The sequence below is a fragment of the Gymnoscopelus braueri genome (genome assembly GCF_963280865.1).
Source record: "Gymnoscopelus braueri genome assembly, chromosome: 7".
Lineage (NCBI taxonomy): Eukaryota > Metazoa > Chordata > Actinopteri > Myctophiformes > Myctophidae > Gymnoscopelus > Gymnoscopelus braueri.
The window spans coordinates 42,895,642-42,921,590 of record NC_137608.1 but is presented as its reverse complement, the minus strand read 5'-3'; the positions used below and the strand labels follow the sequence as shown (position 1 = coordinate 42,921,590).

Here is a 25,949-nt window from a genome sequence, read left to right as displayed (position 1 = left end):
GTAGGCTGAGAGGTGGACATTGCTCTTGTCTTTGTATGTCTTTATGTATGTATTCTGTTTTGTTTTCTTATGTCATGTTTATTGTTGCATACATGGCTGCTGTGTCGCAAGACAAATTTCAGTGTGAACTGACAAAGTATTATCGTATCGTATCGTATCGATCTTCGTGCAATAATTACACTTATTCTAGGGTAAAATAGGGCATACGTGGTTAAGCATTTTATGCTATCTAGCATTTGTTTAGGAAATATAATTGTATTTGACATTTCTAAAGTGTGTTTCTTATGTGTATTTCAAAGACACATTCAGTTGACATTCTTGTAAGGGTTAAAACCATACAGACAGTAATTGTTTATTTTTTTTCTACCCTTCTGAACAGAATACAGTATAATAAACGTATATATATTTTATATGTACACATACATAAACGTACACTGGCGATGCATAGACATGAGACTAAACAGCAAGAACAAAATCTCTTCAACTTAACAGGAAAATAAATATGCAGTCTCAAACATTGGTATCATTCTTTATAACGAAAACAAAAAAACATTTGCATCAAACATAGATCTATAAGGGCACCAAGGATATTCTTAAGAAAACATCTCAACATCTGTAGAAACAACTCAAAACAAAATAGAATATTGGTATTGAGGCAAGAACAAATTATAAATACAGCACACTGCCAAAAGCCACAAGCCACATCTCACTGGAATTCTAGACAGGTTTAAAACAATAATAAAAAAATCCCTTTTAGGGATTGAAATAATTGGGAGCTACTGTAAGAACAGTGTGCGGACTTCCCTTCCTTCTCCAAAATAAAATTTCCAAGACTTCAAGATATTCTGTGTACCCCTGGTGGTTCAAACTATTCAATCATTTAACTTCCTGTTTTTCTTCAAGGATTCCAACGGCACTCCGGATCCTCTTCAGAGTGATGCGTGATTCAGGCTTCAGGGTGTCTTCCAGGTCCGGTTTGATAGGGGAACGCTCCTCTTTCTTCAGGGTGTCTTCCAGGTTTGGTTTGATAGGGGAACGCTCCTCTTTCTTCAGGGTGTCTTCCAGGTTCGGTCTGATGGGGGAACGCTCCTCTTTCTTCAGGGTGTCTTCCAGGTTCGGTCTGATGGGGGAACGCTCCTCTTTCTTCAGGGTGTCTCCCAGGTTCGGTCTGATAGGGGAACACTCCTCTTTCTTCAGGGTGTCTTCCAGGTCCGGTTTGATGGTGGAACCCTCCTCTGTCTTGACACTGGCCTTCTCCACAGACATGGCCTCAGAAATGAACTGTACACAGGAGAAACAGGTTTGTGATATCATTCATGGACCGGGCACAGCACAAATTTGTGTCCATGTTGTTAAGGTGAATTTGCACATTTTCTACTATATAAAAAACCCTTTTCTTTCTTCCTAAATCTGGCAGCATACCTCAAACAAAGTAGAATATTTTTTTGACAAAAGTTAATGCTCTGAGGACAACAGTTTTATATTCAGACAAAACAAACTTTGGAAATGCAATGCAATCTCCACAATGACCTCATTTTAGGAATAAGGAGTAAGCATTTACACGTGATTGAGGCAATGTGAATTTTGTGAAAAAACAAAAAGCAGTAAAACACAACTGCAAATCAAGTCCCAGAGGACCAGAGTTGAAGAACCCTGATATAAAGGACTGATATCAGGTTGAAATCTTTGTACCTGATCATCTGGTCAGTCTACGCACTGCCTTCTTTGTGTCCATCCAGCTTATTGCAAATTTGCCTCGATTACGATAATGAACATGTGTGTGTGTGTGTGTGTGTGTGTGTGTGTGTGTGTGTATGTATGTATGTATGTATGTATGCATGTGTATATATATATATACATAGTGAAAATAGCAGATCTAAAAGGTCAATGCGTCTATATATTATATATAGACTGCTTCTTGATTATTCAATTAAACTTCATGAGAAAGATTAAGTCTGTTGTTTCTAAATGTCGGTTTGGATATATTTTTGGTTAATTGCCCAGCCCTATTACAGATGTACCTGTTCTTCCAAAAGAGTAAGGAGATGGTAGTCCACGCACTCTTGAACTAAACGGATATCATATTACTGTATATCATACATCTAACATACTACATATAAACTCTTGAAATCATACTGCTATGCTTGAGAAATTCGATATGAAGACTGTGGTTATTTTGCTACCTATGGTTAATAATAAGTCTAGAATATTAAACTGTTCCACTGAGTCTCATTTGCTGCTGTCAGCTAACAATATGGAACTAAAATAATTCTGTTTAGTTTGTGCTGTTCATTTAAAATATTTGATAATGCGTTATTTGTTTCGATTTGTGACCCATTTGTCATATATAGTTCAATCATATTTACCTCAACTCTGGGTTTTTTGGCCTCAGATGATACCTCATCATCTGTTCTTTTGACTGAGGAGAAAACAAAAACGTAACTGCATGTATCACACTTTTCATTAGGGCATGGCTCCTAGCTGAGATTTGCGCTCTACCTTTTCTAGCTAACATCAAAATGATTAAAGTCTTATTTCTAATTTGTGGTAATAAAAACTAACTAGCTAACTGGACCACTCCCTGAAATAGACCACTTAAAATGTAGAAACTAATTCATGCTTTACACGTTTGTCTTTGCGTACTGCTGGGCCTGTAAGCTTACCAGATGATGTGGCCATGCTGGATGCAGATGGTCTCTGGGCAGCTGGGGGCTCCTAAAGACAACCCATCAAAAACAATAAAGCAGTTATTTTTGTGTCAGTAATGGCTGCCATTAGTGTATTGTTGATGTATTCAACTTACAGCATTTTCCATCACTACAGGGTGATTTGGCAAGAACTCAGGCTTTCCCATGGCCACAGGACAATTTGCCAGCTCAATCAAAGCATCCCTTGTGTAGGATATTCTTCCTAAAACAAAAATGTATAAAGTGTTCCTATCAACCAGCCATTAGTTTCATCTGGGCCAAATCCCTCTAACCTGCTGAAGGTAATTCTTTTTTTTTTTTACAAAATTTTTATCCCACGATTTTGTAACCCTATTTTTTACACCCAGTGCCAATTGTCTATGTAATCCTGGGCACTACCTTCCCTCTGCCAACCTAGGGAGGCCAGGGCCGAGCTCATGCCTCCTTCAATGCATGAGAGCCAACTGACCTTCTTGTCACCTGACAGGGGAGAGTTTCCCTGGTTGGACGTAGCGCGTGGAAGGAACACGTTATTCCAACCAGTTTCCTTCCCCTCCATCAGGCGCCCCGGCTGGCCAGGGGGAGGCAGTATAGTGACCAGGATTACTGCATGTTTTTGTGAGGGTAGACACGGGGAGAACATGCAAACTCCACACAGAAAGGCCCTTTCGCCAACCCCACCTAGGGTATGGGCACTGATGACGCGGAGGAGAGAACACACCCCCAGCGCCCACAGCGTCCCCTGCGGGAATCGAACCCAGGACCTTCTAGCTGTGAGGCGACAGCACTACCGACTGTGCCACCGTGCCCCCTTCTGAAGGTAATTCTTACTAAAATATTATTACATGGCTCCGTTGTTTGCTGTGCCACCTGTGTTTGTCATCTCTGTCAGGAGTCACGCGTGCGTGCGTGCGTGCGCAGCTAATCTTGCATACTATTTGGCCAATCAGCGTCATATTTCTTGTGCACACTGATAACAGGCAATTTTCCAAATCTGTCAACAACTATGTCATTTAAAAGAACAAAATCAGAACAGTTGTCCCTCTAGTTATGGCATAAGCCCCGCCAGGCTGTGGAGAAGAATAGGGACGCTAGGGTTCATGTGGTTAATATAAGATTCTCGATGCATGCATAAGGAAGAATACATTGTAATGTTGTCAATCCAATGGTCTTCGAGAACACATAAAACCATGGTTATCTAACATTCGCTTACATACCTTGTGTCTGTATTTGCCGGCCCATTTCTATGGGGGCACTGCTGTCAACGCTTGTTGAAGCTGTGATGAAAACAGACAATCACGAGTCCGTTATCCATTAATTAACCCTCCAAACAGGCTCTCACCTACAGACCCCGTCAACTATGACAATGTTATGGCCAGTTAATATCTGCATGAAAAAGGAATTACAGTTGCCTACAATGCATGATTTGTCTCATCACAGCATATACTGTACAGGTCAAATACTATTCTCACTGCTCACTCCTGGCATGTTTATAGTACTTATTTTTCCACTTTCCACTTCTCTGATCTGTTATATGTTTCTTCCATGTCTGATAGCAATACACCATTCCTTGAATGTGAGCATACTTGCCGAATAAACATATTCTGATTCTAAATGGCTAAACACAAAAGCAAGCCGTTCAATAGTTATTCCAAATCATAGGGATTGATTGATGTACTTTATTTAGTAAGACATGAGAATAACAGTACATGGAAGTACAAATTCACAATACAAGGTCTACTAAACTGGAAGACTCATTAAGCACTGAGCTTGTTTAAGATGAGATCCCAAGGGTACTTACCACTTTCACCATTGAGATATCTCAGAAGGGCTTTTCGATCAGGTCTTCTGACATGTGGAATGTTGTTCTTCTATGGGAAAGTACAAAAAATATTGAAGGTCAATCCACATTTACAAGATGTAACCATATACAGTACAATACCAAGTTTGGTCATCATAACCCCTATTGGTATATGAGATATTCGCCAGACAAGATCTCGACCGGACGGAAGGACAAATGGAATTTTGATAAACACCACTCCACCTTCCCTAAAGATAACCACATATCAAATGTAGTCATCCTAGGCTTCTGGAAAACATCTCAGACAGATGGACAGACAGAGCTTGAAACTATAGTATAATAACAAGTACATTTCCTGATGAATGTACAATATAATATTACACAAGTGATTTCATATGAGTGGAAAAGAACACACTATGGAATGCACAATTTTATTAGAGTATTGAGATAATGTAATGGATAGTCTAAATTCCTAATCTGGACCCCATTTCCAGGTTGATTATTATTTTATGATAGAAGTTTTTCACTTGACTTTCACATGCTTGGACAGCTGCAAGAAGCAGTATGAGAAAATAAACAATGAAAAAAGTGAGTGGTTATCATAACCGATTGGCACCACAAGGAAAATAGCAACCATTTGAATTGCCCTTTAATTTTGAAGTAAGGGTGTTTCGGTGACTTACTGCAGCCCTTCGCACATACGATGGATGAGAGAGATGCACATTGTTGAGCAAAAACAAAATTGGCTCAAGAGTATAATACTCCTTGGGCAGCCCCTCCTTTCCAGTTCTGAAAGAAAATAGAAGACAGAACAGATAATTGGCATCCTATATTCTGATTATAATCACATTCATCTTGTTATTCAACCGTCTGACTGTATTTAGGCTAAACAATTCCAACAAGTGGTATTAGTGAGTATTTTCCATATTCACTAATAACCACTATATTGCCTCATATACAATTCAATTTGTTTTCTAACACTTCCAACAGCTGACTGACTGGCGAATATGTTTGGGGAGACCCTTTAACTTTATAACCTTCTGGTCTGTAAACATACTATTTTTCAGTTTAGCTAGGCCTACATCAATTTATAATGTTCAATATAATTATACAGTGGAAAATGGACATGGTCCACTTGCAGATTTTACTGGGGAATGGGATATCTATAACTTGCTGTCGGATATTCAAGTCCAAATCAGCTTTGATGATGATGGATAAATGGGCAAATGTTAATCCAGTGAAGGAGGTAGTGCACGTACATCTGTGGCCCAGGTGTAAGACAAGCAAGTATCACAAAAGAAAATAGTCTGCACATGGGTGATGCTGAAAAAGCTCTGCTGTATTTTTAAGTTATCAACGTTTCGATTATCAGGACATTAGTATATGTCCTGATGATTAGTTATATGTCCTGATGATGAAGTATACGTCCTGATGATGAAGTACATCCTGATAAAAGATTTTTGTAAAGAATACATTGAGGACTCTGACAGGAGCACTCATCCAAGGTCACTTGGACTATGCATGCACCTCATGGTATCATAGCACCACAAAGGCCTTAAAAACAAGGCTCCAGACATCCCAAAACAAACTGGTAAGGCTACTTCTTGGCCTTACATCTACAACTCATTTAACCCCTGCTCACTTTGCTAGGGTCGGATGGCTCAGGGTAAAGGACAGAGTACAACTACTTGCAATGGGCCTGGTCTACAAGATACACTATAACCACAAAGACACCCATGTCTAGTAGCTGTCAAACTACTTCACAAACGTCACTGAAGTCTACAATCACAACACCAGAGGGAGCTCCACTAATCACGTTCAACCCAGATTTGGCTCAAACAAGGGGTTAAATTCGTTCGTACCAACAGTTGTAAAGGAGAGTAAATCCCCATAGATATAGAAGCCTAGATACCTAATTGGCCTCTGCAGTTCATTGGAGCGACCTGTATCGCTCAGGCGGCCGCCATAGAGGGCAAGCTGCCACTCAAAGTGACTACTGGCCAATCACAGCGCGTTGACTACTGGCCAATCACAGCGTGTCTAACTTAGTGGCTGGTTTACAAAAAGACCCGCCCCCACCGGCCTCTGATTGGCCTACCGAACGTCCCCTTCTGTGACGCACGCGGAAACTTCCCGAGGGAGGGCGGAAGCTGGTGCGCGCCCGAGATACAGACGCCTCAGAGCCGGAGGAGGCGTCTACCTTTATACGTCTATGGTAAATCCCTATCTCCTTCAAAAGCGCTCTAAAAGGTGGCTGCAATTCGAAACTGGCCCCTGTAAATGTCAAAGCCTAACCCCCCCCTAGCCTGGTAAACCCCTCCCTCCGGAAATCTCATTTGTATTTGTTTGCAGGAGTGAGTCTGGCCTACAGGCCTGTCTGGGCGTTTCTCCGGAGTTCATAACATGAACTCTCCTATCAGTGTCCTCCCTCATTGTTCTGTGATTGACAGTGTAGGTTGGCCAATCAGGTGGAACCCGAGTGAACCCGAGTGCAGCCGACAAAAATGGAACCGGCCGCCATTGAAATTCTGTCCGCTGTTTTGGTTTTAAAAATTCAAAACGCTCTTAAACTTTACTTCGTTCGGATAGAATTTAGTTGTTTAACTTCACATATTATGTGGTCAAATCAATTAATCATGACGGAGCCTATTTAAAAACAAAAATTCTGAGAACTGGCAGGGCGGGCAGTGACACTAGGCATGGCTGTTTCTGGTGGTCGGGGAAACGAACTGCTGATTGGCTGAAGGGGAACGGACTGCTGATTGGCTGAAGGGGTTGTCAGTCTACTCTACGGTACTAATCCCGCCCAGCTCCCGGCCACAGCCAAATTGCCCATACAGGCCTGTAGGCCAGACCAATTCCTGAAATCAAATGCAAATGACATTTCCGGAAGGAAAGATGCTAAAGATGGCCATTACTCCTCATGTAATGAAGAATATGGTAGCACATTGTGAACACAGAGTAAGAATTTGTATATATTTATCAACCATATTCTCAGAATTATGAAAATGTATCAATTTCCTCTATAGTTAAGCATAACAGGGTGGAGATGTTATGCTTTACCACATCAGTAATACAACCTAAAACATTGATACAAAGGCAAATTAAACAGTGATACTTATACTTCTTCGGGTATAGGGTTTCCTGTCAAAAATATATTCTATTTTCTGAAGTCAAGGCTATAGGAATAGACAGGGGACATGTACAGGTGGATTTGCATCAGCGTAGCAGGGCCCTGTTACGCTAGCCTGGTAAAGCCTGGTAAAGCCCTGTTATCTTGAAATGAATGCCTCTCTGAGTTGACTGTCCCAGGGGACAGTCAACTCAGGGACACATTCATGTCAAGATTTTAAGCATTAATAATACATTATCACAATTAATAACATTTGGTGAGAAACATTAGAACTAATACTAAATAATAATAACTGTTTATTTTGTTTGAATTTTATTACTTATGTGTAACTGAAGCTGAATAAACATGATTGGGAACATGGCATTTTAGCTCATCTCTACTCAAATCAAAGTGATTATTTAATTCACCCTGAGGAACATATATCATTGTGTGCTATGGTAGAGAGGCTTCAAGATATGATGTCATTGGGAAACAAATGGCACCGAATAGCCTACTATCTATGAATAACCCGTCATTAAATGTTTCAATGAATTGAGTTCCCCCTCCCCCGAAAAACAAAACAACAAAGTCACAAGTTCACAACGCAATGTGCGACATTGTCTGTCTGTCGCACATATGACGAAGTATAGGGCACAGTTATGTAGGCTACCTACCCGTGAATTATGTAGTTGGTCCTGACATTTTTGGGCCAGGCAAACTCCCCGAAAATCACATCATCTCCTTGAGTGATGATCTCTTTTTCCTGAAGGTTGTAGTGACGGAGAACACTCAGCACGTCATCCGCCATGATTTCACCTGTCATTTCAGCTCACCTGTCTGAACCATATAGAGTCTATGGTCTGAAGCCCTGAATGAATCATCTGTAGATTGAACAAGTAAAACAACATTCAATCTCACATTTTGTGAATGGAAATTCTCCAGTAGAGTACGTAGGCCTAAATGTAGTATGCCTACTTCAGTAAAAGTACTTGATGTTACTTTTTTCATGCAGGTTCATAAAGCATGTGCCGCCCATTCATTGCATGTGAAACTCGAGTTCTTTTTACTTATGTTTATTTGCTGAAAACACTGTAGAACTGACAGTATTTCAGACTAGACAAAAAACTAAACATTAACTTGGACATTCTTACATTTACATTAATATACATGACTTTCACAATAACACTCACAAAAGAAACAATACTGACCACTTTGCCTGCTTGCACACAAATAGGCGGGGGGGGGTAGAGGGATGCCTCAGACTTTCTTCAAAAACCTTTACTTTATTTTAGTTTACTTCTATTTTATTTTACTTTCTTCCAACTCTCTTACACAGAGTGCTCTCCCTCAGTCGAATGAGCCGACTGACTCACCCTACCACAACAGGTGTATCAAACAAAACTTGATTACAAAAACACAGATGTAACAAATGAGACATAATTGGAAACTTACAACACATAGGGCGCGTTCGAAAATTACGCACCGGAGCACACTCGCCTATTAGTTTGTATTGGCCAGTGCGCTCAGTGCTGTATTTTCGAACGCACCCATAGAAAACCCCAAAGGGACGTCACTTGAGTCGGTCACTACAAGGACAAATACAGAAGAAATAAAACACTCACTTGACAGCATTTACAATGTCTGGCCATGGGAAGAAGGTTGCATGCATTATGAGCTTGTAGATCGGCTATTTTCCAAATATTTTTGTATACAATTTGAACTTGTGAAATGGGACATTCTGCACAATGAGTAGCCTACCTTTACTTTTGGTACTTAAAGTATATTTTGATGCCGATACTTTTGTACTTTTACTCAAGTACATTTTGAATACGGGACTTCTAATTGTAACATCTACATTGCATTATTGATACTTTACTAAAGTAAAACATGTGAGTCCTACTTCTTCCATCACTGCTCCTCACCACATCCTTCTGGCAGTGAGAAATGATGAGGAGCTGACCAAACTTATTATTATTACAATCTCAGAAGGAGGCCTTGTACCCAACATCTGGGCTGCACTTCTGGTCAAGAAGATATGTGGATTACCTGTATACTATTTCAAATTGCTTAGAAAAAGACCTGCTTGGGGTAAGGACGCAAAATAATACTGACACACCTGGAAAAAACCCTCTGCCATTGACTGAAGGAATAGTCATTTAGCTTGAGAGTGGGCCTATTAGCTGGTCATCAAGTTCATTAACCCCTTCTGCTGTTGGAAATGGCAAACAGTTTATGGTGTGCCATAGGCCTACTGTAGAAGCTTAGCCACAGGGCACACAGAATTTACTTTCCATATGGTCTTGCCTCTTAAAAGCTGCTGTGGGTAAAAAGTAACCAATGGCCATGGTATTAACATGGTTGAGTTTTTACTTTTTATAATGTCTTACTGTCTTTCAGTCATGTTTACAAGACTGTAAGGGATGTGATGGTCATTCATCCCTTACAGTCCCTTACAGAATCCTTGGTATTCTGATAATCAGAATCTTGATCAGTGTTTCTCAAACTTTTCAGTTCCAGACCCAGAAGATAAATTAGGTGTCTCCCTGTTACTCAAACTCGTAAAAAATAGCCGACATTGTGAAGCCCTATTGAAAATAGGCAATATACAATTTTTTATGTTTTGAAAATGTATCTTTGGGAAAAACTTGTGACTAAAAGACATTTCTTCTTATCTATGTGTAGGCCTATATGATCTGATGGTTTGATCTGTGGCTTTGGCAGAGATCAAACCATCTATACTGCCCTTGCAACACGTGCCTATGTGAAGCTAGACAGCTAGTTAACAATCCTGGGATCCTCCAATAAACAAACAAGGCTTGACTTTTCTTGGTAATTTACTGAAGTCTCTGCAGGGTATTTTTGATTGTAAAACTGAAACAGTACAGAAATAGACAGAAATACACACACATATGAATTAGTACGTATATAAGTATACATAAATTGTAAGTATTTGCATTTGAACCAGTTACACAATGCTACAAACACAGAATACAGTCACTGCATCAGTAAGCTAACATGGAATGCAGAGCACATGTGCTTACACAACTATCAAACAAACCTAGTCTACACAGGAAAGTTGCAAACATCAAATCTTACATGAAATGCAATCATTACACCGAATAGCTACAACTTAATGTACTTACAGACAAATAATGTCCAAGGCAAAAACGTTTTATGATTATTCTCATCAGACCACAAGCACAGCTCATTGATCACTGGAGAAATGCTGGCTTCACTGAGTGTGCATTTTACTTTCATTTTCGTTTTTATACTTTTTTACCTCCACCACTAGATGGCAGTACAAATACTATGATCTGTTACAAAGAACATGACCTTTTAGCTTAACTTATTGACTTATTAAATGACAGAATTATTTAAAAAAATTTAAACTTTGGATCTTAACCAATCTGCCATTTGGAGGCAGCACACCATCATATGCCCGTTTTTGGGCACGTTATTGTAGGCATTGTTCAAAGATTTCCAAAAACAATTCTGCAATTCAGATCTGCTATTTTAGGGCAGGCTATAAAGGGGCTCAATTGATTTAACCACTTGAACCTCAGCATCCCTATTCTGGGGGAAACTTTGCCAAAAATAGTAGTGAGCATGTAGATTGGCTATTTTGGGGGAAAAAGTTGGGGGGAAAGAATGCACCGAGTGCAGAGAAAACTAATGTCCAGTTTAAGTATAGATAGACGGTTTAAGTGGTTAAGTATCCTTCTGTTACCTCTCTATACTTCTGTTTCATACTCATGTATTTACCTTCCAACTTTGTTATATTTGTATGAGATTATCGTTTGTAGGACCCTGCAGACTCCTCTCCCCACACATCTGCTGAAAGGATCGGTCCATTGGAGGCTGTTAAGGTCTACTTGTCAGGACTGCCTTTCCTTGGACGGCTGTTAAGGACTACTTGTCAGGACTGCCTGAATTCCCTGAACCAAACAGTTGAAGAGATTATGGGAGGTCGTGATTTAGAGCAGTAGTGGTTCTCAAAGTAGGGTCTGTTGACCCCCAGGGGTCCTTGAGTGGGTTCCAGGGGCAGGGGGTCCCCAGCAGCTAAATTAGTTAATATAGCATCACAATTAGTTTAACCAACTTAACATGGTTATTTTAACACATTTATATATAACCGCTATGGAAAAATAGTCAATCTGTATCACCTGCGACACATTGTGAGCTTGTAGATCTTACATTTTTGAAAGAATCTTGAAAGATTATGACACTTTTGGCATAATTTAGATTCCCCTGGCACAAAATCTTTTCAAATGGGGGTCCATGACAATTATTATTATTGTCACAGGAGACGCCTGAACAGTGTTTGTGGCAAGTTTGGTGTGGATTTGAGCAACGGTGGGCCTTGCAAGTCCAGATGTTACGTTTGTGACAGCCGTCCACCCATTAGGCAATTTTTATATAAGATAAGATAGGTTGGGGAGAATGGATCTACAAGCTCACAAGGCGTCACATCGATATTTAACATTTCTGGATAATCCTTGATTTTTTTGGGAAAATGACATTTTAAAACAGCAATGCATTGATATAAAAATAAATGTACTTTGTAATTTGTACTTTTGAATAGGCCTAAGTATTTTGAAAAAGCATGTACTTTTAAATATTTTTCAAAGCAAGTAGCCTACTCCAGTACTTTAAACCAAGCACACATTTTATTGAGCAACTTTCAATAAGTAGTTGAATAATAGGTCTATACAGTATGTATGTATGTATGTAGGTGTGTGGGCAGGTGGGTAGGTGGTTATACTGTGTATGTAGGTGTATGAGTACTGTATGTATATCTCTTGATAGTATTACTGGTAATTATTTTAATAATTTATATCCATTTTTATATGTCTGAGGATTTTACAAAAAGGGGAAGTTATCTATAAGCCTCTAGGCTTCTAAACTTCTCTTGCACAGAATACCTTAGTTGTCTGGTGGCTTCCTTCCCTAGCAGCCACTAGAGGGAACCATGCCAAGCAAAATGTTGTACTCTTACTGTAGTCTTATGCAAAGGTTAAAATGTAATTTCCTATAGTTTGTATAGTTTCAATGTACAGATCTTTTTTTATTATTATTGTACTGTTTAGACTGAACAGGTCTGTAGGTCTGTTTTGCAAACCATACTGTACTGTATGGTACTGCACAGGCTTATGAAACAGCTGGCAGTGGGAGAAAACTGAAGACAAAAGATTAAAAAAAAGAGAAGTATGACTAAGTTACAGAAGTGGTAAATTTTATCACCAACTTCATGTCATGAGTGGACTGGAAACAAAAGTCAGCCTGGGAATATTAATTACAGCGGCCCTCATATTTGTGATTAAAGAAATAATAAGTAATAATGATAAGTAGTGAAAGCTCATCTGTCAATCAACTAAATACAATAAAATAAATACAAATTAAAGGGCCCCAGCGTGATAATCTATAGGGCAAGACCCCTACGGTCTTTTTTACAAACCAGTATTGTACCGCACACGGCTTATGAAACTATCTCACTACTCAAACTATCTCACGCTATGGGAGTAAACTGATTACAAAAAGATAAAATAAGAGAAGTGAGCAGTTACAGAAGTGGTCAATTTCATCATCAACTTTATGTTGAAATTTGTGGGCCAGTAGATCATATCTCACACTAGATATAGCCTACTGTAAATGGTTGTGTGTGTGTGTGTGTGTGTGTGTGTGTGTGTGTGTGTGTGTGTGTGTGTGTGTGTGTGTGTGTGTGTGTGTGTGTGTGTGTGTGTGTGTGCGTGCGTGCGTGCGTGTGTGTGTGTCTACAACACGTCGCTATTTTCGGCACGCAGCTAAGTATAAATCAGGCATTACGACACCATCACGGCCCACCAAATGACATTTTAGTCTTCTGAATCATACATGGGCAACTGGTGGCCCGGGGGCCACATGCGGCCCCCACCTTCACTTAATGCGGCCCGCAGGTTAATATCGGAATACTGATATATTATTGATTTCAGCTGTTACAATGTCAAACATGCCAACATGACCCGCTTTAATTACTTCAGTCTATATTAGTAGCTTAATGACTAGTATTAAAATTCTAGTCTTTTTTATGTCCAATGTATTTGTATTTAAGTTCATAAAGTTAACATAAGTAGCCTATAACTAAATGCATTTGAAATTAAATATAGTACTTTTCAGGATTCCATTAGAAAAATAGCAAAAAAATAAGTCTTGATTCCAATTCAAAAATGGCAAAAAATAGCAGATCTACAGGCTCAAAACGCGTCGCACTGCGACATGTTTTGAGCTTGTAGAGCTTGTAGATCGGCTACTTTTGCTACTTTTGTGTGACATAGAATGGCAAAGTACGGCATTAATGTATGAACAATTTTAAAATACAGAGAGATATAAGAGTTGTCTGCCCGACAGTATATGCAATGTGGCCCTCTGGAGTAATTATTTATTAGGCTAACACTAATTTAAAAAAAAGTTTGGTGAAAATATATTCTTAAAGGATTTATATATATGAATTATATATATGAATTACATAAGAGTTATACAATGTTTTGGTCTGTTTTCCTTTTTTTTTTTACATCTAAACTTGCACGCCAGAAAACACCATAAACATTTATTTAATTTTTTTGTTAAAAGCATTAAAAAGACTAACCATGTGTATTGATAACATAGGTGTATGAATGTACCTTTTTACCTTTTGTACCTTTTTTTAATGTGTTTTTTTGCCCTTGTGTCAAAGATCGTCAATTCTACGATTCTACGATTCTACAAAAACATAATTTAATCAGGCATAAACCGGTTTTAGCTATATTCTAAGGTCCCGTCTCACTTCCGGGTTTAAAAAGGCGGGAAAGCTGCGAAAGCTCTGGTAAGCTTTTATTTTTTGATAAATCCATATAATAATAATAATATTACTATCTGCCTGGTGTGTCCCAACCAACATGTCAACTCCGTCAGTCCTTCTAAATCCAAACTATAAAAAAAAAACTTTGAAAAATAAATGGTCTACTCACTATGACTCACATTTTGTCAACTCCATCAGACTCCGTCAGATGTCAACTCCGTCAGATATGCCATCTTATGGAGTTGACATCTAAAAAAACACACACGTCTCACACACACACACACACACACACACACACACACACACACACACACACACACACACACACACACACACACACACACACACACACACACACACACACACACACACACACACACACACACACACACACACACACACACACACACACATATATACATCAAGAGGCACTGTTGTATAGGCCCACCAGAGCATACATTTGTCACAATGCTGAACAATGACCTTTCTTTAATTTGGGCATTTGCTCTCCAGGGTCTAAATTCTACAATTAATCTCAGAATACGTGCAGGAAACTGCTTTTTATAGAAAGACACATTTAGAAAAGGACAATTCACAAGCAGAAGGTTCAAATCAAGACACACAGAGGTGCTCTTTATTATAACAAGAAACATTTTTTTTGTACAGAGGGAAAATACATTTTATCCAAATTTAAAATTTAGGTGGAAGGAAACATTACATTTTAGATATTACAATTTTACTATAGCCTATTTATTTTATAACATTTTGAGAACTATACCATGAAGCGTCTCAACAAGAAACCATTAGAGACAACAATAGAGAACTTGGCCAACAGTTTTCCTTTTACAGTAATTACAGTAGTCTTAAAAATAAAATAAAAATCCAAAAATCCAAAAATGTCAAATAAATATAAATGTATAAAACTTGAATATTTCCGTTGTTTTATATTTATGAAAAAAATCGAATGTTTCCTATTAATACATTGTACATGTAGACATTTTTCATCTCTGCCTCAGGGGCAGTGTGTTATTTTGTGTAACATTTAGAAGACTGTTGACCCTCTCTATGAGAATGGCATGCTTAAAAGTCATCAGATTTCTGAAACAAAATCCTGTTTACAAGGGAAATGCGTAACTTATTTACACAGCAAAAAAACAACAACAACACAGCCATAGGCTAGAACTAACATGAGGGAATGGAAAAGTGAATCTTCTGTGTCCCTTTGGACAGTGTGGACGTGTGTGAGACAAACGTGACCCACGGACCAGTTCTCTAAAGGCCTGATTAAGAACGATTTATAATTTGTTGTACGATGGCATCCTGCACCGATCTACAAGCTCGACAAGACACGTTGTGAGCTTGTAGATCGGCTATCTTCGGCATGCGACACCGTCATATGACAAAGTATAAATCGGGCCTTACTTAGGCATTATACAAGTTGTGTTTATACACAAGATTATAAAAATAATATCAAAATATAAACAAAGACGTTCACAATTTATAGGAAAAAGGCAAAGACTTAACTGAACAAATAAATACCCAGTGTGTATACTGACCCTGCTCACTGTAGAAAAAATTTACTAACTGAACATAAAGAGAATTTTATAAAGAGCTTTTTTCTCCCCCTGCGGATGACCCTACCAACACCATGGATCCCTCAAATGTCAGTATGCAGGTGATAAAAGTATAAATAAGACATTAATAAATAAAAAGAAAATGAAAGAGACACAGGTCGTTCTTGCTGTTAGTATAAAAGTTTATTTAAAAAAAAAAATCCTTCTGTCAAATGAATTTACAGCTTTACCTTTTTCCTTTATTTCTTCCTCCAAGAGTGCCCTTTTCATATAAAAATATTCAGCAGTTCGTCTCGGCGGAAAGGTACAAGTTGGCTACTTGAACTGTTCGGGTATGTGTCCGATCTGAGACTGCATGCTGGTCGGCGGACTCGAGATGCCCTCCGACCAGTCGGACATATTGGAATGCGGAGAGGAGCTGGACCACTGGTCAGGGGAGCCGGGCGAGGGCGTCAGAAAGGGGTGGTCAGGCACTTGGAGCTGATGGTTGGGGGTGTTGTCCATGGGGCCAGAGTAGCTGTGCTGGGAGGGTGGGGTCAGGAACTGGGTGCTGGCCATGGACTGGTTGAGAGAAGAGGGCATGATCTGAGTGTCCTGGGGCAGGATGGTGTGGATGGGTATGCTGCTGTTGCCCGTGCCCTGTTGGAGCTCGGGGGAGCTCATCTCGCTACTGATGAAGTTCTGGCCGCCAGCAGTGCTCGAGTTCTGATGCTGCAGTTGGATGTTTTGCTGTTGCTGTTGCTGTTGTTGTTGTTGTAGCTGCTGGATGTTCTGCATTTGCTGCATCTGTTGAGCCTGCTGCTGCAAGAGGTGCGGCTGGGAGCCCAGCCTAGTGTTCTGCATCCCCTGGTAGCTCATCATCTGGGAGAGGTTGGAGGCAGGGTGGCCGTTGTGGAGGGACGTCATCAGGCTGTGCTGCTGCCCACCCTGATGCAAGGCCCCCTGTCCAACCGGGGCTCCTCTCATGGGGTTAAACTGACCGTGCATCCTGGATAGCCAATCACACTGGCCGTTGATGGCGCCCTGGCCGCCCCCCGACACCGGCAGGTGCGTGAGACGGGGCGGCAGCGGGTCGAACTGCATGCGCGCCAGCTCCTGCTTGGGAATGACCATGTGGCCGACGGCCAGGTGGGGATCGGACATGCCCTGGAGGCGGTTGAGGGACACCGACGACGACTGCTGGAAGGGCGACGTCATCATGGGCGGCGAGGCCACGTCAGAGATGTAGCCGTGGGGCGACTCCAGCGAGTCGACCGGCGACAGGACGGCCGAGCTGTCCAGGAGGCTGCCGGACTTCCCGTCCTGGGAGTGCTTCTTCTTGTTCTTCATGTCTTTACCGTCTTTGCAGCCGATGCCCTTGGTGCTGGGCTTGCGTGCCTTTTTGCCCTGGCCCTGCGGCATGTGGTGCTGTTTCATGCTGCTGAGGTAGCCGTTAGGGGAACAGAGGGCAGGCGACAACGTGGTGCCCAGCGAGCCGCCGTGCATCGGAGGGCTCCGCACCAGGTTGTATTCGTCCAGGAGCCGCACGATGTCGTGATGCATGCGCTCCTGGGCGATGTCCCGGGGCAGTCGGTCCATGTGGTCGGTGATCTCCCGGTTGGCAAAGTGCTCCAGCAAGACCTTGGCTGTCTGGTGGCTTCCTTCCCTGGCTGCCAGGAACAGTGGCGTTTCCTCCTGAAGCAGATTGGACAGGGAAAACCCATTCAGAGATACACACACACATAGAATGTTGTCTTGGAAAGAGTTTCGCTATTGTTTTTGCTAAGTGATGACAAAGACGTTTTCTTATTACGAACCTTGTTATTTTGCATGTCCTTATTGGCGCCATTCTTCAGTAGCACTATAACTGCTTCCACGTTGTTCACAGCAGCGGCCCAGTGTAGTGCTGATTTACCTGGTGAGGCAGAAATAAAACAAACAGGTTATACATAATTCCATGTCTACATCAGCTCTATAACTATACAAGACTGTTGAACCACTCAAACCCTATTTGATACCAGGTCTTACGACGGTGGTCCGAGGCAAAAATGATGCTGATGTACAACGTGTCGCATAGCGACTTATTGTGAGCTATTTTGAAAGATTTTGTCTATACTAATAATAATACCTCAGATTTATATTGCCCTTTTAGGGTACTCAAAGTAGCTTTACAGAAAACAAAACAAACAAATTATTAAAGCAAAAGAACAAGTATATCTGTAATACACATGCCCAAAATAGGGCGACACCAGGTTGCAAGTGGTTAAAGATTAGGTACATTTTGCTATTGCTATTTACACTATAGTAATACTAAACTATTACTATGACTACTATTATGTTGAGTATTGTGTACATACTTCTATTCAGTCATATGCTTGAAAGAGAAGGGCACAAAAATCTTTACCAAAGTCGTCGATGGCATTGACATCAGCGTGACAGTTAATGAGCTCCTCCACCATCCCTTCCACTGCCAGCCTGGCAGCCAGGATCAGAGGGGTGGTGCCATCATGCATGCGGGCATCCAGGTCCGTGGCACGGTTCCTTATTAAAATCTACAGAGATGATGAAGACATGAAGCTGGGGTCATTGTGGGGCAAATGTGATCATATTGACTCATATGGACTGTTAGTTCAGTGGTTCTCAACCTTTTCTGCATCAGGGCCCAGAAATCATGAAAGTGTTTGCGGCCCAACCATCTTTTGGGTAGACCACGTGTTTATTGATTGATCAATCGATCGTGTTCTGGCTTAGATCAATGGAACGAACGTAGTATATTTTAAGTTCTTATTTATCACTATGAAAACAAATGTTTCTGGCTTTAAAGACTCTTTTTTCATATATTTTTAATTAATGTTATATTATCATTTAAATCTTAGTGTTTTGCCAATTATTTGGGGGCCCACTTGCAATACCCTCGTGGCTCACCAGTGGGCCCCGGCTCACAGGTTCAGAACCACTAAATAGTTGAAAATGTTCAACAAAAAACATCACCCATAATCCGCCTTAAAAAGGGACGCCAGGTTGAAAAGTGATTAAAATATTTCTTTAAGGTTATAGAATTTGCCTATGTATTGGGAAATTAGTGAGCACAAAGTATTGATATAGTAAAAAGAAAAATGAATTCACAACTCTTTATGAAGTTGCATATATTGCAATAATAATGTGTGGTTGTCACAAAATCCCAAGGCACACCTGGACGATTATGACATTTTACGTGACGATTAATTGTCACACGAATAATTATGATTAACGATTTAATTGTGTTTTTGTCATTGGGACATAATGAACAGAAATTACATTTACGTTTGGGCTTTTAGACTTTGAAGTTACACAGGTGCAGATATGACAAATAACCTAAATATACAAATAAATGAATGACATATTTAATAACTTTATACTTAATAAACGTAATTTAAAAAATCATTAATAGTGGAAATAGCGATCTACAAGCTCACAACCCATCGCAATGCGTTGTGAGCTTGTAGATCAGCTATTTCCATTACTTTCTTTGAAAATGTTTGAAAAATTACGAAGATTTTTCAACATAGAAAAGATATGACGATTATGAACAAATAATTGTGATTATCTCAAATAATTGCAATTAGGCGACTATGTAATAACTGTGACAGGTCTACTCGCCACACCGTTTGGAACCCCCTGCAGTATACCGTACCTTACTAAGATGAAGAGGAAGTATGTTAGCCATGTTTGTAGGGCCGCAATTGTCGATTATTTTCTCAGCAATTACTATATCGATAACTTTTTAGATTAATCGAATAATCGAGGAGCATTTGTTTTATTTCTTGTGTAAATGAATTAACGCAAAAAAAATCTAATTGATAACCGACTAAATCAATCATATTATTAAACACTCAAGACCTATTTTATATACCTATTTATACCTATTTTAAAATAGCCGATCTACATACTCACAATGCGTCACGATGCAATGCGTTGTGAGCTCGTAGATTCGCTACTTTCGCTATTAAAAATATATACGTATAATAAAATACTAGATTTCAGATTTTCACCCCAAAATAGATTCATTTGAGTTAAAAAACTATTATCAATTTATTTTTGTAATTGATTAAATCGATCAGTTTGATTAAATGTCGCAACCCTACGTGTGTGTGTGTAAAAATGTTCTACATGTTATGTGGCCTTTGGATCCCACCTGGAATACCCCCTGGGCATCGGCTGCCACGGCGGCGTGCAGAGGCGTCCTGCCCATGTTGTCCTGGACGTTGGCATCGGCGCTGGCCTCCAGCAGGCGTTTGGCGGCGTCGGAGCGGGCGTAGCGAGCGGCCAGGTGCAGGGCGGTCTCGCCCGTGCGGTCCGTCTGGTTGTGAAGGTTGGCGCCCTGGTAGATGAAGTCATTGATGACGTTGGCCGCCACGTCCTCCTCTTCCTCGCTGTTGCCCGTTTCCAAACCTCCGCCGCTGCAGGACGCAATCATCAGGGGCGTGAATCCGTCTGGATGGAGGCAAGAGAGAGGAGAAGGGAAAGAAAGGGAGAATCGGATTAAGTTCAGGGGAGAGGAATGAAGGATGAGAAGATGAGAAGGAAGAAGACCAGTGGTTTCTCATAGTGGGGTCCGGGGACTCCCAGGGACCCTCGAGATGGTTCCAGGGGGTCCCCAGCTAAATGTGTTAATATAGCATCAACAGCAGTTTAACCACTTTAACCCGATTATACTTCGGCTATTTTCAAAGCATTCTGAAACTTCTTGAAATTTGTGAAAATCTTTGAACATTTGTAACTTGGCACAAAATCTTTTCAGATTGGGGGTCTGTGGCAAAATGCATATCAATTTGGGGGTCCTTGACATGAAAATGTTTGAAGACCACTGCCATAGACAGGGGAGGAGAAACCGGGGCCCGGCATTAGGCAGGTAGAGGAAGATTGCAGGGGTCAGCAGATTGCAGGGGTCAGAGCAGCACGGGCCCCCGACTCTAGAGCAAACGTTATAGGAGCCTGCACTTCAAAGAGCCGGGGAGATCAAAACAAAGCAACAAACAAATCGAATGTGGATTTGATGCTTTTGCCTGAGTGGAATCACCGCGGCTTTCTCTGTCTTCGATAACGGATTCTGATCAAGCGCTGGCGTAGGGGAAGCTTCAGAAGGAGAGCGAAGCTAGAGGGGATAGAGGCCAGGGCTGGCTAAAGCTGGCGAGCTGGAAAACCCCAGCATTATCACCTATCTGTGAGAGGCGGTTCAGCCAGTCAGTCAGTCAGTCTACTTGGATGGGTTTTTCTCCTCTTCAAAAGGATAGCAAACCCCAGATCTGGCAGAATCTGGTCGATTGTAAGCACATCAATACGCCACGGGGAGAAAACGCGTGCTCTCTAGTTTTTAACCCGGCTACTTTTGATTTTTCTTAGATGTTCTTCGGGGGATTTGTCACTTAGTACAGTCGTGATTTTTTAATGCGTTATGCGTTATTAATATGGCGTACGGCAGGAAAACAGAGACCCATTACTGGTCAAATGATTCATCTGAGCAGGAATCAGCGTTTTCCCCCAGGTGCTTGGCTTCCAGCCAGCTGCTTTGAAGAAGATCCCCTTACCCTGAAGACATGGGGCTTTAGCTACTCCCACGTACACGCACACGCGCACGCACACACACACACGCACACACACACACACACACACACACACACACACACACACACACATACACACACTAAACTAGAATTGAATCAATCAATCTTCTCAACATAGAGACATACCATCAGAAAAATTTAGTTTTTCATTTCTTTTTCTTTTTTCTTAATAAAAAGATTTGCAGTGATTTTATTTTTACATAGCACTCTAAAAGGGACAAAGCTAAAGCTATATGCAGTAAAATGCGAATATTAGAATTCCATATTTTCTTTTATATGTTTGTTATATTGTAGGTTGTTGCACTAAATATTTCCCCCATACAAATACAGTACATTCAACAATAATAACAATTAGAGAAAGAGCCCATAAAAACATCAACACTTTGAATTGATCTCTATAGGTTTTTGTGAAAAGAAAGCACGTTACATTTCATCACCTGGGCTAAAATTGGGTGCCACACATACACGAAATGTCTTCTTTTCCAGAATAAAAAGGGGGTAGAGTGAATCAGTGGACCCACCTGGTCCACGGACGTTGACATCCATGCAGTCATTCTCTATCTCGCCCTGCGGGGGAGTGGGGGCGATGGGGGGGATGCGCAGGTCGGCGGCATCCAGATGCTGCTGCGTCCACTGCCTGTGGTCCGTCTGGTCGTCCAGCTCCAGGATCGCTTGCTCCTCAAACTGCTAAATGACCAAAGGAGAGACGGAAACATGTTAGCCACAACGCTGGCTTGAGATAAAAGCTAAAACTATAAGAGGAAAATCACGCTGAATGTCCCTCAAAAATGTTATAAAACAAAATAAATAATTTTACATCCATGATCAAATTAATCGTACCACAATACTGTGGGAAAAGGAAAATCTTATGTCCAGAAGTTTCATTTAAACCACTACAAAACAGGTAAAATTCAGTGAATCAAAACATTTATATCAACAAAAAAAAATGTATTCTGTTTTCTGCCAGTGATTGAGCTTCTATCATCTTACCCTGAAGCGTTTGGCGTCAGAAGGTTCATCTTCTCCCCATTCATTCTGGGTGTCATCCATTAAGGAGATGTCAGAGGTGTTCTTCAGTGGCCTGTGGTCAAGGAGAGATCCCATTCAACATCCTTACTCCAATGCTCCCCTCGCAGATGAGCCCATCACCCTTAGTGGCGCAGCAATGCCGAAAAACTAAAACATTGATTGAGCCCCCCCACCTGGTCCCACCCCACCGCTCTCCTTTGCCCCGACAAGTCAATTAATGCGGACCTAAACCTTCTGTATCATTATCATTAATGATCCCAACAAAACCCCTTTCCCAAATCTCTGATCAACTGCTGCAGCCGTTTAGTGCTCCGAAACTATCCCTTCGCAGGACGCGCTAAAAGACACCGGCGCCACGGAACACCACTGTTTAAATATGCAACTTACTTTAAGCCAACTGAATCCTCTCCGACGGGCTCGCGCCTCTTCTTCTTGCTGGTCTCGCTGGACTTGAAGCCCTCCGGGAGCCACAGCCGCCCGTGCTCGTGGCGACGTTTTCGGGACGCCACCATCCCCACCCCGACGAAGGCCAGCAGGGCCAGCCCGCCCAGCACCACATAGATGGCGTAGGGCTCTGGTGGTGGCGGCGGCGGCACCAAACCTGGCGGGGAGAGGGAAGACATTGTCAGGACGTACAGACGGGCGGACGGACGTGGACTCGCGGCGGAGCGACCCGGACGCCCAGGCTGAGGCTCGCAGTCTGAGGAAGAGCCGGTCCCGGGCTCCCCTTTGCCAGCACTTCCCGTTCCAAGAACACCCCCCCCTCCCCGGTTTTAGTCCACCACCAGCCGATGCCACAAACTGAATGACGATCCTCACCGCTCACAAAGCGAGCTTCTACTATTCGGTAATAATCAGAATTGCTAACCGCTTCTCATCAAAAAAAAAAAAAAAAAAAAAAGAGAATGGGGCGTGATAAAAAAAAAGGGAAAAGAATAGAGAGAGAAAGAAAAAAAACTAACACCACCTCCTCTCTTCCTTCTCAACCCAGGGTACCAAGAGACAACTTTACCATTTCTTCTTTAAGGAAAAAAAAGGGAAAAAAAAGGAAGAGAGAAGGGGGGGATTAATGAACTTCAAATTACTGCACGCGCTTTAAGCTGTAAAGACGAAGGATTTATTAGGATTTTCGAGATAACAAAGACTCCCAACTTCTAGCACACTCCCGATCAATTTTTCCCCTTCTCTCTTTTTTTCTCCACTAACGATTTTGAAATGATAAACTCCCCCAACCTAAACCCTTGGAGATGCATTAAGTCCTGGTATTACATTCAGCGAGGTGAAGGTTGCAGCAGCAGCTCGCACTGTGGGATGAAGTGTGCGCGTGTGTGTATGTGTATAAGTGTGTGTGTGTGTGTGTGTGTGTGTGTTTCAACACGTATATGAGAGAGAGGGAGAGAGAGAGATTGAGAGACAGAGAGTGAGATTGAGAAAGAGAAAAGGGGTATATCGTGCAAGTTTGGGGGGGTTGGGGTGGGGTTTGGACAAGTTGATTTGCGGCAATTAACCATTTTGGCGCCTGGAGCCAATGGATTTACACACAGAAAGAAGGATTGATTGTTTAGGCCGGGAGATTCACAATTGCATTTGTTCACTGCTGAATAGCAAATACACAAATCAAAGAGCGCTAAGGTTAGCACCTGACCACAGGGCAGGGGATGCCTTCAGTTTGAGTGAGTGCACGTGTCTTCCACATTCACTGTGTGTGTGTGTGTGTGTGTGTGTGTGTGTGTGTGTGTGTGTGTGTGTGTGTGTGTGTGTGTGTGTGTGTGTGTGTGGGTGTGGGTGCGTGTGTGTGTATGTGTGTGTGTGTGTGTAGGGTTGGGATCCGGAATCAGAGGAACTGGAGGAACCGGACCCAACATTGAGGAACCGGAATCGGTTCCATCACATTTGGAGCCGTTTCCGGAACTGGTTTTATCACACTGTTAGAGCTGGTATGTGAACTTTACGTCTTCTATACAATTGCAATACCAGTGCTTCTCAAAGTTTTTAATTTCAAGGACCACCTTAACTCTGAGAGTGTACAAATGGAACCAAAGGATCCATTTGGTTCTATTTGTACACTCTCAGAGTTACAGACATGTAAGGGTCCATTCGGAACTCCTTCAAGTTACCCAGAGGGGTCCCTGGACCTCACTTTGAGAACCACTACAATAATATGAATGCAATACTGAATGTATGATTGAATTTGTGTTCATCAAAAATTATAAAGAGGGGCCAAAATTACATAGATTTTTGAATAGCCAAAGTATAAAATAATTGTTATAGCTAAAATCTAAAATGACACAGATGCGTTCCCGGATTGAATGGGTTAAGATCCTAAAGGATCCCACCCCTATGTGTATGTGTGTGTGTGTGTGTGTTTGAAAAATGGCATATGACCATGGCTCACTGAGCCTTCAGTGAATATGAAGTGTACTCACTGTGAACGGCCTTGATATAGGGATTGAGTTTGCCGCTGGAGGCCAGGGCCCCAAGGAAGGCCGCCACATCGGTGGTACTCTGGAAACACTCTGAGGACTGCTGGAAGCACTGGCGATTGTCAATCTCCAAATACACTATGGACCTGCGGAGAGAAGGGAATGGAAAGTCTGAGGACTGAGGGAACGAAGACACTAATCATATTGAGAGAAAATTAAACTTGCTTTTGGGAAGAAACCTTGTATCTCCACACATTTAGTTTTTTTCCCCCCCAAAATTCCCCCCATCATTTGAACTTGTAGATCTATTTTTGCTATTTAAAAAAATAAATAATAATAAATGTTGTCAATAATGACATGCCCAAAATACGGACACCACTTTAAAAGCTGTCTGTGGGTTTAAAAAATGTAATAATTAAACAAACAATGAAAAGATAAAGGGCTTGTGACTAAATAATAACTACATTGGATCCATCCACACAGGACTCTTTCTTTCCCCCATTTCTTGAAAAGTAACCGTTATGGACAATCGTACATACAAAGTTTTCGCCCGACAACAGTCACGCTATTTTCTTTAAAAACCGCCCCCTCACCCTTTGATCTGCATCTGGTCCAGCTCCCGTCGGCTGCGGCCCGTCACGCCGCCCAGGCTTCGCTTCACGGCGCTCAGCACGCTGGCGGGGACCTCCGTCCACGGGTCCACAGAGCGCTTGATGTTGTGCTTCTTCAGCTCCTGCTCGCTGCCGTAGTACGGGTACACCATGATGTCGCCCTGCGCATAGAGGGGTGCGTCACGACCATCATGATTAGTTGACGATTAATGGTCGTACAGTAAAGTACAGTAAAAAGTAATTGCGATTGACGATTTCATTGTGTATTTCGCATTGAACATTAAAATGTATTTATCAATTAATTAATTAATTAAAA

The 25,949-nt window shown here is 41.5% G+C and overlaps 2 protein-coding genes across 5 annotated transcripts in view; both read right to left on the bottom strand.

Annotated features, from left to right (window-relative positions):
• Positions 1–364: 364 nt before the first annotated feature.
• LOC308088112 (parafibromin-like) lies at positions 365–10,829 on the bottom strand. 4 transcript variants are annotated; one of them, XM_080432471.1, is made up of 9 exons: positions 10,744–10,829; positions 8,275–8,974; positions 5,172–5,277; positions 4,489–4,558; positions 3,905–3,964; positions 2,804–2,910; positions 2,664–2,715; positions 2,367–2,419; positions 365–1,281 (listed from the first exon to the last, which is right to left on the bottom strand). In XM_080432471.1, exons 2-9 carry the CDS (start codon positions 8,421–8,423, stop codon positions 877–879), a joined length of 1,002 nt encoding a protein of 333 aa, XP_080288597.1. In that variant the 5' UTR covers positions 8,424–8,974; positions 10,744–10,829; the 3' UTR covers positions 365–876. The 4 variants fall into 4 exon arrangements, with proteins under 4 accessions (XP_080288597.1, XP_080288599.1, XP_080288598.1 ...); XM_080432473.1 differs by having other exon boundaries at positions 8,275–8,481; XM_080432472.1 differs by having other exon boundaries at positions 8,275–8,481; positions 8,809–10,823.
• A 4,191-nt stretch (positions 10,830–15,020) lies between these two features.
• notch1b (notch receptor 1b) overlaps positions 15,021–25,949 on the bottom strand; it is a 54,599-nt gene continuing 43,670 nt past the window's right edge. Inside the window, exons 28-36 of the mRNA XM_080434422.1 lie at positions 25,616–25,794; positions 25,026–25,168; positions 22,987–23,200; positions 22,561–22,651; positions 22,092–22,257; positions 20,142–20,440; positions 18,372–18,519; positions 17,785–17,882; positions 15,021–17,662 (exon numbers count right to left, since the gene is read on the bottom strand). Coding sequence (XP_080290548.1) covers positions 16,304–17,662; positions 17,785–17,882; positions 18,372–18,519; positions 20,142–20,440; positions 22,092–22,257; positions 22,561–22,651; positions 22,987–23,200; positions 25,026–25,168; positions 25,616–25,794 — 2,697 coding nt within the window. The 3' untranslated portion in view covers positions 15,021–16,303. The remainder of the gene's footprint in view (positions 17,663–17,784; positions 17,883–18,371; positions 18,520–20,141; positions 20,441–22,091; positions 22,258–22,560; positions 22,652–22,986; positions 23,201–25,025; positions 25,169–25,615; positions 25,795–25,949) is intronic.

Bases quoted from the DNA above. Each gene is read 5' to 3' on its own strand.
- LOC308088112 (XM_080432471.1), bottom strand. From the start codon at position 8,423: ATGACAGGTGAAATCATGGCGGATGACGTGCTGAGTGTTCTCCGTCAC. The intron at 3,965-4,488 runs GTAAGTACCCTT...TTTTCATCACAG, and splicing joins ATATCTCAATGGTGAAAGTG to CTTCAACAAGCGTTGACAGC. The intron at 2,911-3,904 runs GTATGTAAGCGA...TTTTTGTTTTAG, and splicing joins CCGGCAAATACAGACACAAG to GAAGAATATCCTACACAAGG.